The sequence below is a fragment of the Gopherus flavomarginatus genome, chromosome 5, assembly GCF_025201925.1.
Source record: "Gopherus flavomarginatus isolate rGopFla2 chromosome 5, rGopFla2.mat.asm, whole genome shotgun sequence".
In the NCBI taxonomy this organism is placed as follows: Eukaryota; Metazoa; Chordata; order Testudines; family Testudinidae; genus Gopherus; species Gopherus flavomarginatus.
Window position 1 is genome coordinate 35971959 of NC_066621.1, and position 19136 is coordinate 35991094.

Sequence of the window (19136 nt, forward strand, 5' to 3'; positions counted from 1 at the left end):
CTCCTTGCAACAGACACAAGTCAGCCAAAGGGGGAAAATGGTGCCAGAGCTCCTAGGGACTGGGGAACAGCCCAGCCAGAGTAACAAATGAAATCAGGAGGCACCTGCCATCGCCTCCCTGCTCAGCTGCCCCCAACAGCCCCATGCCCCCAAGTGAGCACTTCTGGGAAAGCCAGCCTCTGCAGGAAGGCTCTAGTCCCCCCACCAGCCCTGCCACCGCATTCACCTGTGGCTGGAGGGGGGCTGTCCCTGGCAACGCACTGCCTGTTTTCATTCTCCAGCAGAGCAGGCCCTTGCAGCTGGCTAAGCACTTCAGTGCTGTCCAGTGGCAGTGAGTTACACACGTCCACATGGGCAAAGCAAACCATTTCTTTTCAGCACAGCTATATGGGTGCTGCCTTCCCAGGGTATCAAGTGCCCACTGCTGGTACAAAGGTCTCCCCTCCTGCCTTGTATATACCCACCGTCTGCACCCCATTCAGCTCTCCTGCTCATGTCTCCCTCTGCCCTGGTTTCCCTGCAGGACCCTGGTTAGCTGCTGCAGCTCTTGGCCCCCAGCACAGTAGCGGAAGCATGGGGCCCACAGGCGCACAGTAAGACATGCCCAACCCAAGGGTTTATTATAAAGACCTTTTATTTGGAATGAAAATAGAGATCTGGCCCTGCACAGGGCTCTGTGTGTAGTTTTTTTTCTTTTCCTTAATTGCATCTAGGCAGAAGCCACTTTGCTGGGTCTGAATGGTCCCTGCTATGACTGCCCCCCTCTGGCTATTAAAGAGGGCACAGTCACATAAAAACAGGGGTGGGTTCCAGGGCTCGTGCCATGCTCTGACCCCACTGCACTGGCATGGTGGTGGCAGCTGCAGACCCAAGTCTGATATAAAGGGGAGGGCTGAGCACAGCGACCCATCGATCTTGCCCCCTGCGCTCCCATGGGCACAGGAAGAGGAGGGCGGAGCCAGGCTGCACCCAACCTCTGCCAGCAGCATGGGCGGATGGTAGTGGAGCTTAGCGTTTGTCTCCCCTAAATGTGTGCTGGGAGGGGAGAGGGTTGCGCAGGCAGAGAGGGGCCCCTGCATGGGGTTGGGAAGAAAAGGACAGAGCTGAACCCAGCACCGTCCCCCACCATGGGGCTGAGAGGCAGGAAACCACCCCTAGCACATCAGCTTCTTGGGGTGAGTGACCCCACCCACTGGGAGGAGCTTCCAGGAGGGGGCGATGCTGCCTAAGGCAGGGGGTGTGTGAGAGAACCAACCACTCCTTTAAGTGGTGGGATGTTTTGGTCAGCCATACAAAAGAGGGAGAGGTTTCTCCATGGCAGAGCAGAAAGGGGAGAGGTGGGAGTGGGACAAGGGCCCCCCCTCACCTCAGGGGGGGCAATTACTGGCAGCTCCGAGGTGAAGAGTCAAAACCCTGGTTTATGCGATCCCTTTAAGGAGGGGGGCACCGTGCCACCCCCCACCCTAGACATCCCCATTCTCCATGCGGCTCAGCTGCTCCTCCAGCCTGCTGATGCGCTCACCCTGTTCCTTCACCTGCAGCCGCAGTGCTTGCAGCTCCTGCAGCACCTCCTCCAGCCGCCCGCCTCCCTGCAGACAGACAGGCCGACCGACCATCAGCCACAGGGCCAGAGCCCAGCCCCCACCCGCCCGCCCGCTTCCCTTCAGACTGACTATCAACCATGGGGCCAAAGCCCAGGACCCCACCCCATGGGCAGTGGGTGAACCAGACATGGAAACTAGCCCCCCAGCCCCGCCTCCCTGAGGCCCCACCCCTTCCATACCCACCAGAGCCCAGCCCCCACTGTGGCCACTGGCTCCTGCCCCAGGCTAGTGCACCCAGACCCCCAGCTGGCCTCCCCGCCTCTGAAGGCACAGGCACAGGGTTGTGGCTGGAGCGGCCCCAGGTCAGCGTCACAGCCCCGGCGTCACAGAGCGGGGCCAGACAGCACAGGCTTGTGTCACAGGGTTGGGCTGGGCAGGCTCAAACCCAGCTGAGGACAATAGTGGGATGCTGTACATACCCCAGGGGCAGTGCTGATGCTGATGCTGGGCACCGTGGCAGGTGCAGCCGTGGCACTGAGGCGTGTGGCACTGCCAGTGCTGGAGGCGGGAGCTGGGCGGCTCTCATGCAGCACATTCTTCTTGCTGATTTTCAGGTCCCGCTGCTTGCTGGGCACGTAGGCTTCGCGCAGTGAGATCAGCACAGGACCTGCTGTCTTCCCGGCCACCCATTCCTCCGCCTCCATGGCTGCATCTGGCCCAGCTGTGTCTGGGTACAGGTCATCCTGGAACAGGTCCGACTGCAAGGGAGACACACACAGCGTCAGCTATGCAGCACCAGCCTGTGGAACTCCCAGCCACTGGGGAGGAGGCAGCCCCCCTACCATGGGCATCCCCATGGCCAGCAAGAGCTGAGGCTGGGGATTCCCAGCTCCAAGACGTTGGCTTGGAAAAGAACTTTGTGGGGGTGGCGGCGGGGGGGGGGGGCGGGGAAGTTAGCTCCTTCCTGCGAGGGGCAGAAGTAGCATTCCAACCGGACCTCCCACAGCCACTGCTCTGCACCCATCCCTGCTCCCAAGGAGGGGGACAGAACAGTGATGTCCCCCACCCAAAGTCTGACCCCCAAACACAGTACTCCCCTCCCCCTGCTGTGCCAGGTGCTCACCTTCCTTGGCACTGTCATGATGATGGGCTCACACTTGCGCTCATGAAGCTTGTAAAACCTGCACAGTTGGGGAGCATAGGAGTTAGCGGAGCAGAAGAAGTCACCCCCCCCACGATTTCCTCCAGATTTCCCCCATCTCCAGGATCACTGCCACCCCCACCAGTCACCCCCAATCCCTCTATCACTGCCGGCCACATCCCAAATGCCCTGTTTCGGGAGCCCGCACCTGGCGATCTCACACTTGCTGACGTCCAGACCCCGCTTGGGCATCCAGCCCATGCCACGCTGGGGCTCCTTGCTGGTGAAGGTGTTCAGGAAGTGGATGTAGGGTGGCTCCTCTGTGATCTCAAAGTACCGGATGCTTGAGTCCCCCTGTGGGTGAAGAGGGAGGCAGAGAGAAGTGTACGTGTGCGTTTGGGTGGTGGGGGGCGGCGGCGTATGGGCATCATCACACCACCCAATCCCCATGGACACTGGCAGTGCCACCTGCCCCCACCCGTCCTCTACTTGTAAGGATCAGCACTAGCTGGTCCCAGCCCCTTCCCTGTGAGGCCACAGGCTGCTCCTAACAGTGTTAGCCTGGGGTCAACAGAGGCATGACACCCCCGATGGTTGGACCCCTACCTTGCCGCAGACATAGATGACATTGGTATCGGGGTCGTAGAAGGGCAGCAGGGCTCCGTTGCTGGAGTCCAGTTCCTGCAGCGCCATGGGCTCTTCCAGGTTCTCCTGCAGTGAGATGGGGAAGGGAGGAGATGGTGATGGAGAGGATAAGCCCCTCCAGACGCCTCCTGTCAAAGTCAAGATATTACCTACAGACATGCTTCAGGGCTCTGGGGTCAAGAAGGGATCTCATCCTTATGGAAGACAGGCTAGGGGAAGCCAGCATCTCCAGGATCACTGCTGCCCCCTCCCCCACATCTTCCCCTCCAGTCCCCTACATCCAGGATCACTGCCCTCCCCCAAACAACTCCCCCCTCCCCCTCCCTCTCCCCCCCCCCCCCAAAAAAAGGGAGTCCATCTGTCCCTCTCCAGCATTATCACCACTACAGCTGATGGATCCCTGGCTCCAAGTGGTTTTGAGAGGGGGCAGGGCTGGCTCCTGGCCTTGCTGGTAACAGGAGATGGTGGGTCAGCATCTGTGGGGCAATCAGTGGCAGCCAGGACATCACTACTCTGCCCTGCGGCAGTGCCATGCAGCCCTGTTGCTGCAAACTGGCATACCTCCCATCTCATGGGACCCTCATAGAATATCAGGGTTGGAAGGAACCTCAGGAGGTCATCTAGTCCAACCCCCTGCTCAAAGCAGGACCAACCCCCAACTAAACGATCCCAGTCAGTGCTTTGTCAAGCCTGACCATAAAAACCTCTAAGGAAGGAGATTCCACCAGCTCCCTAGGTAACCCATTCCAGTGCTTCACCACCCTCCTAGTGAAAAAGGTTTTCCTAATATCCAACTTAAACCTCCTCTACTGCAACTTGACACCATTGCTCCTTGTTCCGTCATCAGGTACCACTGAGAAGTCTAGATTCATCCTTTTTGGAACCCCTTTCAGGTAGTTGAATGAGGGGGGATTTGATAGCTGCTTTCTTCTCTTTCTGCAGACTAAACAATCCGTTCCCTCAGCCTCTTCTCATAAATCATGTGCTCCAGGCCCCCTAATCATTTTTGCTGCTCTCCGCTGGACTCTTTCCAATTTTTCCACATCCTTCTTCTAGTGTGGGGCCCAAAACTGGACACAGTACTCCAGATGAGGCCTCACCAGTGTCGAATAGAGGGCAATGATCACATCCCTTGTTCTGCTGGCAATACCCCTACTTATACAGCCCAAAATGCCGTTAGCCTTCTTGGCAACAAGGGCATACTGTTGACTCATATCCAGCTTCTCGTCCACTGGAACCCCTAGGTCCTTCTCTGCAGAACTGCTGCCTAGCCATTCAGTCCTTAGTCTGTAGCAGTGAATGGGATTCTTCCGTCCTAAGTGCAGGACTCTGCACTTGTCCTTGTTGAACCTCATCAGGTTTCTTTTGGCCCAGTCCTCTAATTTGTCTAGGTCCCTCTGTATCCTATCCCTACCCTCCAGTGTATCTACCACTCCTCCCAGTTTAGTATCTTCTGCAAACTTGCTGAGAGTGCAGTCCACGCTATCCTCCAGATCATTAATGAAGATATTGAACAAAACCAGCCCCAGGACCGACCCTTGGGGCACTCTGCTTGAAACCGGCTGCCAACTAGACATGGAGCTGTTGATCACTACCTGTTGAGCCTGATGATCTAGCCAGCTTTCTATCTATCTTATAGTCCATTCATCCAGCCCACTTTAACTTGCCGGCAAGAATACAGTGGGAAACCATATCAAAAGCTTTGCTCAAGTCATGGAATAACACATCCACTGATTTCCCCTCCTGGGCACCCCTGCCCCTTGTATCCACAAAGCCCCCAGCTCACCGGGTCCCAGAGCGCCAGCTGCCGCTCGCTCATGCGGCTGAAGCCTGTGGTGAAGATCTTGCCGTCAGCCAGGAAGATGGCACGCATGGGCCGTGCTCCCTCGTGCGTACGCTCCTTCTCCTGGAGGTGGGGTGTGTGTGTGTGGGGGGGGACAGCAAGATGAGGGACAGACTGACACACTGCCCCCCTGCCAAGCACCAGCTTCCCCCTCCACGCACCAACTGTTGCATAGCAAGAAGGGTCCTGGGGCCACCCCCCCTTGAACTTCAGCTCCACTAGGGGAAAAGAGTCAGGTTCACCCCCACCACCAGGGGGCAATGACAAACTTACCGCCCACCTCAGCATTGATGGAAGCAGCTGGTGTATTTAAATACTCCCCGCTCCCCAGATCAGGCTTCTAACACCTCTGGGCCCCACACTCAGCCAGGGGGCAGAATGGGTCTGCAGAGCACAGGAGGGAGGGGAACTCCCAGGCAGTGCTGCCAGGGTGGGGGAGAACCCAGGGGCCATTATGTAGGAGCTGAGGGTCTGGGGTCCAGGGTCGATCTCTCCCACTGTCTACAGACCACACTGGGGGGGGCCCTGGAGGGGTCCGTACCGCCACGACTACCCCTCGGCGAGGATCCACGATGCGCACACTCTTGTCCTTGCAGGCGGAGCAGAAGAGGCTCCCGTCGTGGCTCCAGCTGACGTTGTAGATGAGGTCGGGGTGCATGCTGTCCAGGTGGTACAGTTCCTCAGCTGTGCCCACGTTCCACACAATCACCATGTTATCACAGCCTGTGGGAACCGATCCATCACACCTAGACTCCCAGAGACAGCTTCCCCCCCTCAGCCATGCCCATGTTCCACATGATAACTACATTTTCAAAGCCTAAGGGGGACCGGTCCATTACACTCCGAGCCTCAGAAACAGCTCCCCTCACACACACCCCCCCCCCCTCAGCTCCTTGGCCATGCCCACGTTCCACACAATCAACACGTTATTTTAGCCTGGGGGGACCACTCCATCACACCTCGATCCCCAGAGACAGCTTCTCCCCCCTCCCCCCAACAACTCTTCGGCCATGCCCATGTTCCACATGACCACCACATTACCCACCCCCACTGTCCCCACTCCAGAGAGCATAAGAATGGCCACTGGGTCAGATCAATGGTCCATCTAGCCCAGTATCCTAGCCACTGCCAGTGACCAGATGTTTCAGAGGGACTGAATAGAACAGGGAAATTATCGAGTGATTCATCCCTGTTGTGCAGTCCCAGCTTCTGGCAGTCAGACGTTTAGGGACACCCAGAGCATGGGGTTGTGTCCCTGACCATCTTGGATAACAGCCATTGATGGACCTGTACTTTGGCCTTCAGAACATCCCCAGACAATGAGTTCCACAGGTTTGACTTACGTGAGGCACTTCCTTATGTTTGTTTTAAACCTGCTGCCTCTTAATTTCACTGGGTGACCACTGGTTCTTGTGTTACGTGAAGGAGTTGGTAACACTTCCGTATTTTCCACACCATTCATGATTTAATAGACCACTATCATAGTCTCCCTTAGTTGTCTCTTTTTGATATCTCCTTATATGGAAGCTGGTCCAGACCCCTCACTGTTTTTGTTGCCCTTCTCTGTATCTTTCCCATTTCTAATTTTTTTTTTGGAATGGGGAGACCAGAGCTGCACACAGTATTCGTGGTGTGGACACACCATGGATTTATATAGAGGCATTATATGACAAGACAAACTATCTATCCCTTTTCTAATGGTTCCTAACATACTGTTTGCTTTTTTTGACTGCTGCTGCACATTGAGTGGATGTTTTCAGAGAACTATGCACAATGATCCCAAGGTCTCTTTCTTGAGTAGTAACAGCTAATTTAGACCTCATCATTTTGTATAGTTAGTATGTTTTCCAATGGATGTTACTTTGCATTTATCAACATTGAATTTCATCTGCCATTTTGTTGTCCAGTCACCCAGTTTTGAGAGACCCTTTTGTAAATCTTCACAGTCTGCTTTGGATTTAACTATTTTGAGTAATTTTGTATCATCTGCACACTTTGACACTTCAGTTTACCCCTTTTTCCAAATCACTTATGAACATGTTGAACAGCACTGAACACAGTACAGATGCATGGGGGGGGGAGACCTGCTCTTTACTGCTCTTCACTGTGAAAACTGACTAATTATTCCTACCTTTTACTTCCTCTCTTTTAACCAGTTCCTGATTCACGAGAGGAACTTCCCTCTTATCCTATGACTGCTCAGTTTGCTTAGGAGCCTTTGGTGAGAGACTTCTGACAAAGGCTTTCTGAAAGTCCAAGTACACTATATCCACTAGATCACCCTGGTCCATGCTTGTTGACACCTCCACCCCTAAGAATTCTTATAGATTGGTGAGGCATCATTTCCTTTACAAAAAACGTGTTGACTCTCCCTAACATATCGTGTTCATCCATGCGTCTGCTAATTCTGTCCTTTACTAATTTGCTTGAGATTGAAGTTAGGGTTACTGCTTCAGAGCCATTTAAAACCAAAGCAAACAAACAAGGCTTTACATTAACTATCCGCCAGTCATCTGGTACAGAGCCCTCCACCTACAGCCCCACCGGCTCCCCTTGCTCCCCTGCAGTGACCCTGCCCCACCCCACCCCACCCCACCAATCACGGGGAGAGGAGGCTGTACCTGCGCTGAGGAGGACATTGCGGGCGGTTGGGTGCCAAGTGACGATGCCCACGCGCTTCGAGTGCCCCTCTAGGGCCACCACAGGCTCTGTCAAGGGCTGTGTTAGTCCATTCTCCGGGATCTGCCAGACCTGTCAGGGCACAGACGTTAGAGGGGGCCTGCGGAAAGCCTGCACCCCGCCTCCCCCGCCACTGTGCCCCCTCACCCCACCAGAGAATGCTCTTGGCTGACACAAGCATCTGCTCCACCTGCCACCATGGGCATGCCCTGACACACACGAGGAGGAGACAGATTGCTAATCACATTGAATCCAGACAGAGATGGCTGCCCCAACCCCTTCTCGCACATAGGGCCACCCCTGCCTCCAGCCCTCTCACCATGACAGTGCAGTCCTCAGAGCCGCTGGCGATGACATGGTCATTGTGCGGGCACCAGTCGATGTCCAGGACAGGGCCCGTGTGCCCACACACTGTGGGGTACGACTTATCGATGCGCCCTGTCTGGGGGAGAAGGGCAGAGTCACAGGAGATTCCTTCTCAGTCTACAGCCAGAGCCCCTCCACCCTGACTAGCAGTCCCCTGCTATTCCAGCCCTGGACGACTCCTATACACTTGCAATCCTGTTGATTTTTTTGGGAGGGAGGGGCGAGTGGAGGGGTGTATTTGCAGGGATGCACATGTGATGCAGCTGGGAACAAACTCATTACATCTGTGAACTACAAAATTCCAGGACATCACCTTCCCAACTACACTGTCCCTTTAATGCCAGGGGGAAACAGCTGGGGACACGGGGGAGAACAGTCCCTCACAGACCCATTCTCCACCCACACTGCTAACTGCAGCTCTCCCCATTTACATCTCTCCTGAGGCTTAAAGCACATTAGTGTCACCAGTGCTATGAGCTGGTAGGACTCAGCTCCTGCCCCCTGCTACCCCAGTCACCTTGAGCACTGGCAGCACCATGAAGGCCCCTCCCCCGCTGGCCTCCACGATCACTGCCACGAACTTGGGGTTGACGGCACAGAAGCTGCTGTCCCAGGTGACGCGGGAGACGCGGATGTCATCATAGCACTGGTCATTCTTGACGGGCTGCCCGAAGACATGGCGGAACTTGCTCTGGCGCACAACCTTCCTGAACGACATGGCTGGGGGGGGGGGGGGGGAAGAGTCAGAGAGGCCAGGCCTGAAATGCAGCCACTTCTGGGGTACAACACAGCAGTTGATTTATAAGCACAGGACCCTTCACCCAACTCTGAGTGGCAGCTGTCTCTGAGGTGGAGCGCAACTGCTTTATATAGAGGATCCTTTGCTTAATGCCAAGATGCAGCTGCCTCTGGGGTGAAGCCTGACAGCTGTACCAGCACAGCCATATTGTACAAGAGTCTAAAGAGCAGGAAGTGAACAAAGTATCTAGTGCCACAGTATGAGGGAACTGGGAAGTGGAGACAAAGTCTCCTAAAAACTGCTGCCGGAGCCTTGTGTGGGCAGTAGGGCTGGCTAAGTCCCACCAACTGTGATCTACAGGGTGTGTGTGTGTGTGGGAAGAATCAATCCTACTACTTGGGGCACAGCCAGGACCACAGGTCCCATGGGATAGGGCAAGGGGTGAAGACCTCCCCACAAAATAACCCCAAATTCCTCCCTTACCAGCCCAAAGCTTTGCAGGGCAAAGGGGCCTGTTGGGTCCGGCCTGAAACCACAGCCTGATTCCCACCCGCAGCAGAAACCAATGCCCAGGGAATCAGACACGCCCCAGAGCCAGCCAGGCAAACCCCGCCCTACCCCAGCCGCGTGGGGGGGGGGGGCACACCCTGGAGACGGGAAGGCAAAATGCCATGAACTCTGCTCGGCCGGAGGGAGCGAAACTGAAGCGGGGGGAGAGGCACGTTGTAACCTGCGCACCCCCCCCCCCCCGTTTCACCATCTACCCGCAGGATTTCATTTCCCACTTCCCTGGGCCGCCCGGGAACGATCAGCGACCCCGCCCCGGAGCGGGATTAGGGGCCCCCCAAACCCCCGGGCCCCCCTCACCTGGGGGCCGCAGTCACCGGCCGGGCTGGGGCTGGCGGATAGGGGCGCCGGGCCGGCAGGAAGTAGCGGGGGAGGCCGCTCCCTCCACCTGCGTGGGCCGGGCCGGACCAGGCTGGGTCTGGGACTGGCTGCGCCGAGATCGGCCCGCCCCGCCCCGGGCAGCGAGTGGGGGAGGTCAGCTGGAGGTGGGAATGGGCCAGCGGGGCGGGGAATGGGGATGGGCCAACATGGAGGGATGGGCGGGGGGAGGCAATGGGGATGGGCCAGCAGGAGGGGCAGGGAACAGCGATGGGCCAACGTAGGGGGATGGGTCAGCAGGGATGCGGGGGGGACAGGGAATGGGGATGGGCCAATAAAGGGGGATGGGCCAGCGGGGGGAGAATGGATCAGGACAGTAGGAGGAGGATGGGCAGGGGGAGGGAATGTGGATGGGCCAGCAGGAGGGGTGGGGAACGGAGATGGGCCAACATAGGGGGATGGGTCAGGACAGTGGGAGGGGGATAGGCCAGTATGGGGAGAATGGGTCAGGACCGGGAGCGATGGGTCAACGTGGGGGGGATGGGCCAGTTCAGAGGAACCACAGGGAGGTGAGGATGGATCCTGTCATCGCAGACACCCATGAGGGGCTGGGCCTGACTCCTGTGAACTGCCCCACGCCCCAGGGACTGAGGAGATGGAGCATGCCCTTGTGGGCTGCCTCTGTCAAACCAGGGGGGGAGAGAGGCCAGTGTGTGATGGGGACTGGTTGGCTCTAGGAACCAGGGAATGAGAGCCAGGGCTTTTCCCCTCCAGGGGACACGGCTCCAATCCAGATACATGGCTCTCCACGTCCCTTTGCGGAGGTCCCCAAAGACGCACAGGACATCCTCTCCAGGAACACATTTGATAAAACCAAAAAGAGGACAAATGACATCACACCCGTGGAGCCTGGGCCAACAGAGGGCAGACCCGCTGTGGGCTGTCAGACACAGGACATCCCTCTCAAGACTGGCGTTTGATGCCTCCTCTGTGGGGGTGACAGCAGCTTTATTGCTACCTTGGCCCTAGCTGGACTGGCGCAGCAGCCTAAGAGCAGAGCAAAAGCTTACTAGCATATGGGGTGCAGCAGGTGGCCAAGCAGTATCTGTAGCAGTCACTCTGAGCCACATGGCTACCAAATCCACTGGTGCTGGACATGGCAGCATAGCAAATGCAGTGGACGATCCCAGTCTCCTTGCAAACCAGGAAGACACACACAGATGGGGTCCCCACCCTAGCTTGGTACCACTGGGTAAAAGGAGCCCTGAGATGGGGCCATGAAGCTGCATCAACTGTGACTGTAGGAGGCAACTGGTGGCCTGTGGGATGCAGGGGGCAGAATGTGGCCCCAAGGAGGGGAGTGGAATCGGACTGTGGGGAGCTGTTGTGACTCAGACCCGTTCTGCATGGTGCTCTGCTCTTGCGGGAGTGCCTGGGCCTTAGCTACAGCTTGCTGGGCCTGTTCCACCTGTGCTAACAGAGCAGGGGGCAGGTTTCAGAGGGGCAGCTATGTTAGTCTGTGGCTTTGGCTACACTGGCACTTTACAACTCTGCAACTTTCTCGCTCAGCGGTGTGAAAAAACACACCCCTGAGCGCAGCAAGTTACAGCGCTGCCAAGCTCCGAGCGTTGCAAGCTAATCCCCACGGGGAGGTGGAGTACCTGCAGCACTGGGAGAGCTCTCTCCCAGCGCTGGTGCTGCAACCACACTCGCACTTCAAAGCGGTTCCGCGGCAGCACTGTACGACTGCAAGTGTAGCCATACCCTATCTCAGCAAAAACAACGAGGAGTCCTTGTGGCACCTTAGAGACTAACACATTTATTTGAGTATAAGCTTTCATGGGCTAAAACCCACTTCATCAGATGCATGGAGTGAAAAACACGGTAAGCAGAATATATATTATAGCACATGAAAAGATGGGAGTTGCCTTACCAAGGTGGGGGCGGGGAGTCAGTGCTAACAAGCCAATTCAATTAAAGTGGAAGTGGCCTATTCTCAACAGTTGACAAGAAGGGGTGAATCCCAAGGGGGAGAAGGGAATTACTTTTGTAGTGCTAACGAGGCCAATGCAATCAAGGTGGCCCATTTCAAACAGTTGACAAGAAGGGGTGAGTATCAGCAGAGGGAAAATTACTTTTAGTAGCCATCCCTCCCCTCCCAGAGTGGGGAGGTTAGCTCAAGCAGTTGAGGTTTATTTTTTTTAGTTCCCAAGGTCACAGGTTCAATCACTCCTGCCAATGGCTTGTGTGGAAAAGAGGGGCTGTTGTCCTGCTTCCTCATTCTTCACTCCATGAATGAATTTTCAGCTCCTGTCTCATCCTACTGTGGTCACTGGGCAGATCCAGACTAACTGGAGTCTGGATCCCAAGGCCCTCAATGGATCCCCCTTTTGCCATGCAATTGGGCAGCTCCCTGGAAATGTGGCCGAGCCCCTGGCTGGGGGTAGGAGAAAATCACTTCCCCCTCCAAAACCTTGTGATGCAGCTCTCAGCCCCCTTGCCCAGTGTCAGTGTGGCTGAGATTGCTCAGCAGGGGGAACCCTTCTCCTCTTGGTCCCCCATGCCCCTACCTGCGGTCACTCACCTGGGAGCCCTGGGCTGACATGAGCTCAGCGCATCTCCAGGGCAATTCTCTTACCCCACTCCCGCCTGGTGGGGGCAAAGGTGGCTCTGAGTCCCTAGCAGGAGGTGCTGGCGGGCAGCCAGGCCCACACACTGGACACCCTGCTGGGGCAACTGGGGGGAGCTCTGTGTGTGTGTGGGGGAAGATCAGAATTAACCACATGGCCAAGGGGTCAGAATTAAAGCCATGGGGTGTGGCCCTCTTTGTTGTGTCCTGCCCCCATGGAGTGGTAGTGGGCAGCAGTACCTGCCCCCTGGTGGGTGTGGGAAGGTGGGGATCCCCAGGACAGCCCCGTGGCCTTAATTCTGACCCTTCAGGTGTGTGGTTCTGATGCAGCCCCCTCCCCTAACATACACTTGGGCTGCAGCTTCTGTGTCATAGTCATGTGTGCTAAGAGGAGCCTGGGCCTGCTTTCAGCAGGTCAGAACGGTGAGGCTGCAGGGGCCCAGGGGGACAGAGTTAGGGGAGGCACCTGAACCATCAGCGCTGGGTATCTGGCTGTAATATACAGAATAGCCACTATATTAGAACACAGTGACCTTGGAGCCACACCTAAAGGCAAGATTGCTAAGCACAAATAGGCCCAAAGGGGCAGAGTTTCCTTCACCGCAGTGTCTCCTGGCACCTGTGGGTTGGCAGCTGAAGCCACGTCAGTGTTTATATTGCCTTGCCTAGGGCCAGGTGTTCCTGGGCCATTGACCTGCATGGAGCTGGGCCTGCTTTGCATCTGCTGAGGATCTGTCCCTACTGGAGCTTGTCTAGGCTGGGAAAATGGGGCAAACTGGGCCTTGGCACTGGCGTAACTTCTCCTGGTAGCTTCCAGGAGCTGGTTGCTCCTGATCAAACCCCACCTTGCACCAATTTACACAAGTCTTTGCACTAGTGAACCTACAATCGTGCACAGATCGCCCCCCCCACCCCAATTGTGGCCAGGCCCTGTGAGGGGAGCCAGTGATCACTCGACAGGTAACTGGAGCTGTGCCAGAGCAGAGGCTGGGCCATGGAGGGAGAGGAGAGCAGGGTCTTGTTGGCAAGGCTAGGCTGAGAAGGACGTGCTGGGCGTGTCCCCAGGGCTCTTCCCTTGCTCCTCGGTGAGAGCCATGGCAAGAGAGGAGGTTGTGTGGCGGCCACAGCCTGTGCAGATGTTGGAGCCAAAGAAGATGTAGATGAGAGGGTTGATGCTGCTGTTGAGGTTGATCAGGTAGCCAAAGTAGACCATGAAGGGGAAGATGCGATAGTTGAACTCGTGCTCCCAGGAGACCAGGAAGAGCAGCTGGACGATCTGGAAGGGGAAGTTGAGCAGCACATAGGCTGACAGGGTGGCAGCCACGATGTGGTAGAACTTGCTGGGGGGCCGGGTGCGGCGCCGGAAGGTGCGGGACAAGGTGGCGACATGGGTGGTCACCATGACGACGAAGGGGAAGAGTCCCTCCACCAGCACCTCCAGCAGGCGCAGGGACCACTCATATTTGCCCCGGTTGATGGAGCAGACGAGCATCCCTTCTGGATACAGGACGACGTTGGCGAAGACGAAGCCCTTGATGCTGAGCAGGGCGGCCACCAGCCAGGTCCCCAAGCAGATGTAGCAGGAGAGCCGCAGGGGGCGATGGCAGTGGTACCAGAGGGGCAGCAGCACCAGCAGGCAGCGGTCCACACTGAGGGCGGCCAGTAGGAAGAGGCTGCAGTGGTAACTCAAGTCAGAGAGGACGTAGCGCAGCTGGCACATGGCAGTGCCTAGCACCCAGGTTTCATTCAGTAGCGTCTCTATGCTCTGCATGACCGTGGTGAAGAGGAAGAGGAAGTCAGAGGTGGCCAGGCTTAGGATGAAGACGGACAGGCCCCGGCGCTGCAGCCGCCACCCTGTCAGCCAGATGATGAAGGCGTTGGCTGGCAGCCCGATGGCCAGCGTGGCGATCAGGATGGCTGGCCGCCATGATGCCTTTATAAAGAGTTCCGTCTGGTTGGAGTGTGAGGTGTTAAACGGCTCCATCCACCACTCCCAGCAGTCTCAGTGGGGACAGCGCCAGGCAGGCCAACCTGCTAATGGAAGGGACATGGAAGGAATCAGGGCAGGGCCTCTCACTCAACCATTGCCCTTAGGACATGGGCACTGCCAGCTTCATCTCCTGCAGGGGAAGTGTGGTCCAGTGGCTAGATCACCAGGTGGAGACCTAGTTCTGCTACTGGTTTGGGCCACCTTAGCCTGTAACTTCCTCCTGGTGCCTCAATTTCCCTTACTCACTCTGAGTCTATATACCTTGACAGCTCTTTGCAGGAGGGCCTGTCTATTGCAGGCTCTCCAAGTGCTAGGAATAGTAATCACACCCCTGTCTCTGGGGGAATTTTCCCCGACTCACTATCAGGGAGAGGCTGGCACATGTCCTGAGAAGGGAGGTATTGGGGGTGGGGGAGGTCAGGACTCCTGGGTCCTATTCCCGGCTGCTTCGTTGCAGCCAGCTGCTCCTGTCATGGATCCTGTGTAGCTTTGGCACCATAGGGGTTTCTGTCCAACAATGCCACCCTTTTCGCTCTGATGCCTGTGGGATTAACCAGTTTGTCAGCCCCTTTGGGGCCCCTATAGGGTGGCAGTCAGGATTAGGAATAAATGTTTACCTTGTCAATGGCATTGTGCTAGCACTCCAGCTGAGATCTGCACCCAACTGAACCAGGGACCGTGCAGAGGGACAGTCCCTGCCCTTAAAAACTCTTAATCTAAACAAGAACCCAGAGAGACAGTTAAAGTGGGGAAACTGAAGCACAGAGAGGTGGGAAATGACTTACCAGAGATCACCCCCTGATTTGGGGGCAGAGATGGGTCCCTGAGTCCCGATCCACTAGGCTGCGTTGCCACCCCACAGCCCTCTCATTATGGTACTCAAATAGCCATGTTGTCTCAAAACACTCCCTGGCCAGCAGAGGTCGCCCCATCCTAGGGACATGGACCTGTCTGGAGGGATCCAGCCATTGCAGACTGGCTTATTTTGGCTGGGGGACAATGTGAAAAGATTCCAGCTGTAGCACAGCTGCCTGGCTGTACAGCCACACAGATCACTGCAAATGCATCACCCTAGTCTCCACTGGATATGTCCACCCAGGGATCCCAGAGAGATGCCAACACATATTGGCCATGGTCCTGTAGGATGACGGCACTGTGAATGGGTCCAGTGGAACTCCCTGCCACTGGACAGATGGAACTCTGGGCATCGCCATGTACAGGGCCAGCTCCAGGCACCAGTGCAGGACGCAGGTGCTTGGGGGCGGGTAATGGAAAGGGGCAGCATGTCTGGGGTCTTCGGTGGCAATTTGGCAGCACGTCCTTCGGTCCCTTTTGGAGGGAAGGACTGGCTGCTGAATTGTAGCCAAAGAATGAAGCGGTGTGACAGAGCTGCCGCTGAAGTGCCGCTGATCGCGGCTTTTATTTATTTATTTATTTATTTATTTTCTTCACCACTTGGGGCGGTAAAAAAGCTGGAGCTGCCCCTGACCGTGTGCAGAGCCTAGTTTGGAGACTCAAGTTTCTCCTCAGTTCCTCCTTCCACGCTTAGATAGACTCATGCCCGCCTGCCTGGCAGCCAGTCGAGGTATTTCTCCCCAAAGCAGTGACTGATCTGTCTAATCTGAGCCCCTCAGAAGCCTTGTATCCCAACAGTTGGGGGAGACCTCACTGGAGCTCTCTAGCTCTCATCGCCAGTGTGGGGGAGGTGTCCTTTCGCAGGCTGTGGTGGGGCAAGGCAGGCTAATCTGTGCTGGTCCTGGCCTCATGACACTGCTTCTGCTATCAGCTAAGATTCCCCGTCCCTCAGACGGATCAGAATGTGCCTCATGAACCTTGAGAGGCTGCCCCTGACGAGCTGCCTGGAAGCAACGGGGCTGGGGACAATGGTGAGGGGAAGCAGGGGCTGTTGGGGGAAGAACCCCCAGAGCCTGGGGAGAGGCTGGGGCATTTGCCATGGAGTTGTGGCCTTGATGTGCGGGAAGCTGCCAGGCTGTGTCACCAGGGGGTGGGGAGGGAGTGTCGGACTGAATGATCACAGCACCCCCTTTTGCCTTTCCAGTCTATGGATCCATGTGACCATGGGGGCCCAGAGCCTGCAGCCTCTGTCCCTCCTCATCCCACTCCGAGAACAGCCCCTCCACTCCACTGCCGCAGACACCGTCGTCACATAGAAATGCCAGCAGGTGTGACCCTGGCAGGCCAGATGCCAGCTCTTGCCCAGGCTGCTGACACCCTCGCAGCTGAAGCCCAGATCAGGTCACACCTGTACAGTAGTTTTGCTCAAAACAAGGATTAGTTTTTTAAGAATATACTTGGTGTTTAGACTCTGTGAAATGCTTGTGAGTCCTGCCTACATTCATCTCACTTGCCATGGCAGCATTCCATGCTATAGGGAAATATGTAAGTTTTACTTTATAACCCTGAAAATGTTTGGTCTGAGCTTGTGCACTCAGGTCTGGGAATTGTCCTCAGAGCCCCCACCCCCAGCCCCACCCCGATGGGGAATCATGGACCCTCGCAATACAAATGATTCATTAATGGCCCTGTCAGACCTGGGAAATGCTATGTGCTTGGAAGCTGAATGGAAGAAATAAAAGCCACAGGAAAATTTTCCATCTTTTTTTTTTAGCTGTTTGAACTCTGAAGCCAGAGATCCCTTGGGTTGCCGCCTGGATCTGCCCTGAAAGACCCTTTGAAATGACCAGGGCTGGCTCCAGGCACCAGCATTCCAAGCTGGTGCTTGGGACGGCGATCTGCAAGGGGCGGCAGGCCCTGTTGTTTTGCCCCCAACCATCGGCTGAATTGCCGCCATGGACAGCGGGGGCAGTTAGTGTGCCCCTGGGGCGGCAAGTGCGTTTCTGCGGTGAGGGCAATTCGGCAGCAGGTTCTATGTTTAGCTGTCCGCAGCGGCTTCAGCTAAACATAGAAGCTGCAGCCGAATTGCCGCCACCACGGAAACGCACCTGCCGCCCTAAGGGCACATGGACTGCCCCCACTGTTCGTGGAGGCAATTCGGTGTGCTGCTTGGGGAGGCGAAAACTGTAGAGCCGGCCCTGGAAATGACAACTCTCAACAACTCTGTCACTCTTAAGATTTAATCATAGCTCATTGGTGTGTACATGTTTGGGTAACCCTTCTGCCAGGTGGAGCCAGCAGCAACAAGGGCCGGGTTCAGTAACTAGGGTTTCCTTTTCAACAATACAACACAAAAGAGGCTCGAGCCTCCACTCAGTGACCTGGGACAATTACACACCACCCCCGGGGCGTGTCTAAGAGGCAATACTTCCCCTCTCACAAGCACAGAGTCTGAATGTAGCAAAAGCCTTTAATAAAAGGAGGGAAATAATTCAGCATTAATTTGGGAAAACACTGCAACTAGGGTTCGTAAACACAAACAACCCACCCCCAAGTAAGTTGGTCAGTGTCCTCAGGCTCTTAAGTCCAGCAACCTAAAAGTCCTTTTAACATGCCCGTCCCTTCTCTGTACCCTACTTGCAGTTGCTGTCCTTGGCCAGTGCAGCCCCAGAGGTCAGAGGTTCATCTGCAGAGCTCACCTGCTACCCTATCTGTATGTGTGTGTGCTGGGGAGAGGTGTGTGGGGGGGAGGATGGAGTAGGGAGTATTAACCTGGGAGTGTTGCATGGGAGTTTTACTAGTTTACTGTCTGCATTGATACTAGATGATGGTGGGATATCAGGGTGTGACTTCACTTGAGGGATGATACTTGAGCACGTAACCTGAGCCCAGGAGAGGGTTGGGGCCAGGTGACACCTTCTGCCCAGGAAACTGGACAAAGCCTGGAGGAGGAGCAAGAGGTGTGGCTGAGTGAGACTGCTGTTGGGGGTTTCAGTTAGGAGCTGGCTGGGGAAATGGAGGGAGGCCCAGAACTGGGATCTGGGCTCCCTACCCCCAAGATGGACCTGATTGAGGGGTCCTGTTCCCTGTACCTACAAGCTCTGTTTTACACTGTGTTCCTGTCGTCTAATAAACCTTCTGATTTACTGGCTGGCTGAGAGTCACAATGAATCACAGGAATTGGGGGGTGCAGGGCCCTGACTCCCCCACACTGGGGGGGGGGTGGGCAGGGGAAGAAGTACCTTACATGCCCCACTGCTCAGATAGCCACTTGCTAAGATGTCTTGAGGTTCTCCTTAACTCAGCGCTCACTGATTTCAGCAGTTATTGGGGGAGCCTCATTGTCAATGCATACTGGATAGGCATTTACAATAGAGACACTGTCCCAAACTAGGTCTAATATTAAGTACACTGATACCTCGATATAACACGAATTTGGATGGTAAAGCAGTGCTGTGGTGGAGGAGGGGGGCTACACACTCCAGTGGATCAAAGCAAGTTCAATATAACACAGTTTCACCTATAACATGGTAAGATTTTTTTTGGCTCCCAAGGACAGTGTTGTATCCAGGTAGAGGTGTATCAGTGTTAACAAGACACTCAATTAACCCTTTTATCACACCATCAACAGAAAAAAAAGGCCAAATATTATCTGCAACTCCTACACACAACCAGGATGACCAGATGTCCCAATTTTGGGGTCTTTTTCTTATATTGGCTCCTATTATACCCCAGCCCATCTCTTGATTTTTCACACTTGTCACATCAACTTACACACAACCCAAAGCACTAGAAGCAAACATTCACCTACAACCACTCT

The 19136-nt window shown here is 55.7% G+C and overlaps 2 protein-coding genes across 3 annotated transcripts in view; both read right to left on the minus strand.

The window, feature by feature from the left end:
- Window positions 1-616: 616 nt before the first annotated feature.
- CORO1B (coronin 1B) lies at window positions 617-9986 on the minus strand. Its single transcript, XM_050956266.1, has 11 exons — window positions 9842-9986; window positions 8736-8938; window positions 8172-8294; window positions 7795-7924; window positions 5715-5896; window positions 5117-5236; window positions 3292-3396; window positions 2894-3039; window positions 2668-2725; window positions 2024-2302; window positions 617-1589 (listed from the first exon to the last, which is right to left on the minus strand). Exons 2-11 carry the CDS (start codon window positions 8934-8936, stop codon window positions 1464-1466), a joined length of 1470 nt encoding a protein of 489 aa, XP_050812223.1. The 5' UTR covers window positions 8937-8938; window positions 9842-9986; the 3' UTR covers window positions 617-1463.
- Window positions 9987-11654: 1668 nt separating this feature from the next.
- Window positions 11655-19136, minus strand: part of GPR152 (G protein-coupled receptor 152) — a 118921-nt gene continuing 111439 nt past the window's right edge. For both annotated transcript variants that reach the window (XM_050956388.1, XM_050956387.1), the window contains exon 2: window positions 11655-14505. In XM_050956388.1, coding sequence (XP_050812345.1) covers window positions 13502-14455 — 954 coding nt within the window. In that variant the 5' untranslated portion in view covers window positions 14456-14505 and the 3' untranslated portion in view covers window positions 11655-13501. The remainder of the gene's footprint in view (window positions 14506-19136) is intronic.

Excerpts from the sequence above, each read along its gene's own strand:
- CORO1B (XM_050956266.1), bottom strand. The coding sequence starts at position 8,936 with ATGTCGTTCAGGAAGGTTGTGCGCCAGAGCAAGTTCCGCCATGTCTTC. Across the intron at positions 5,237-5,714 it reads GCCGAGGGGTAGTCGTGGCG|GAGAAGGAGCGTACGCACGA; the intron begins GTACGGACCCCT and ends CCCCACCTCCAG. Across the intron at positions 2,726-2,893 it reads AGCAAGTGTGAGATCGCCAG|GTTTTACAAGCTTCATGAGC; the intron begins GTGCGGGCTCCC and ends CCAACTGTGCAG.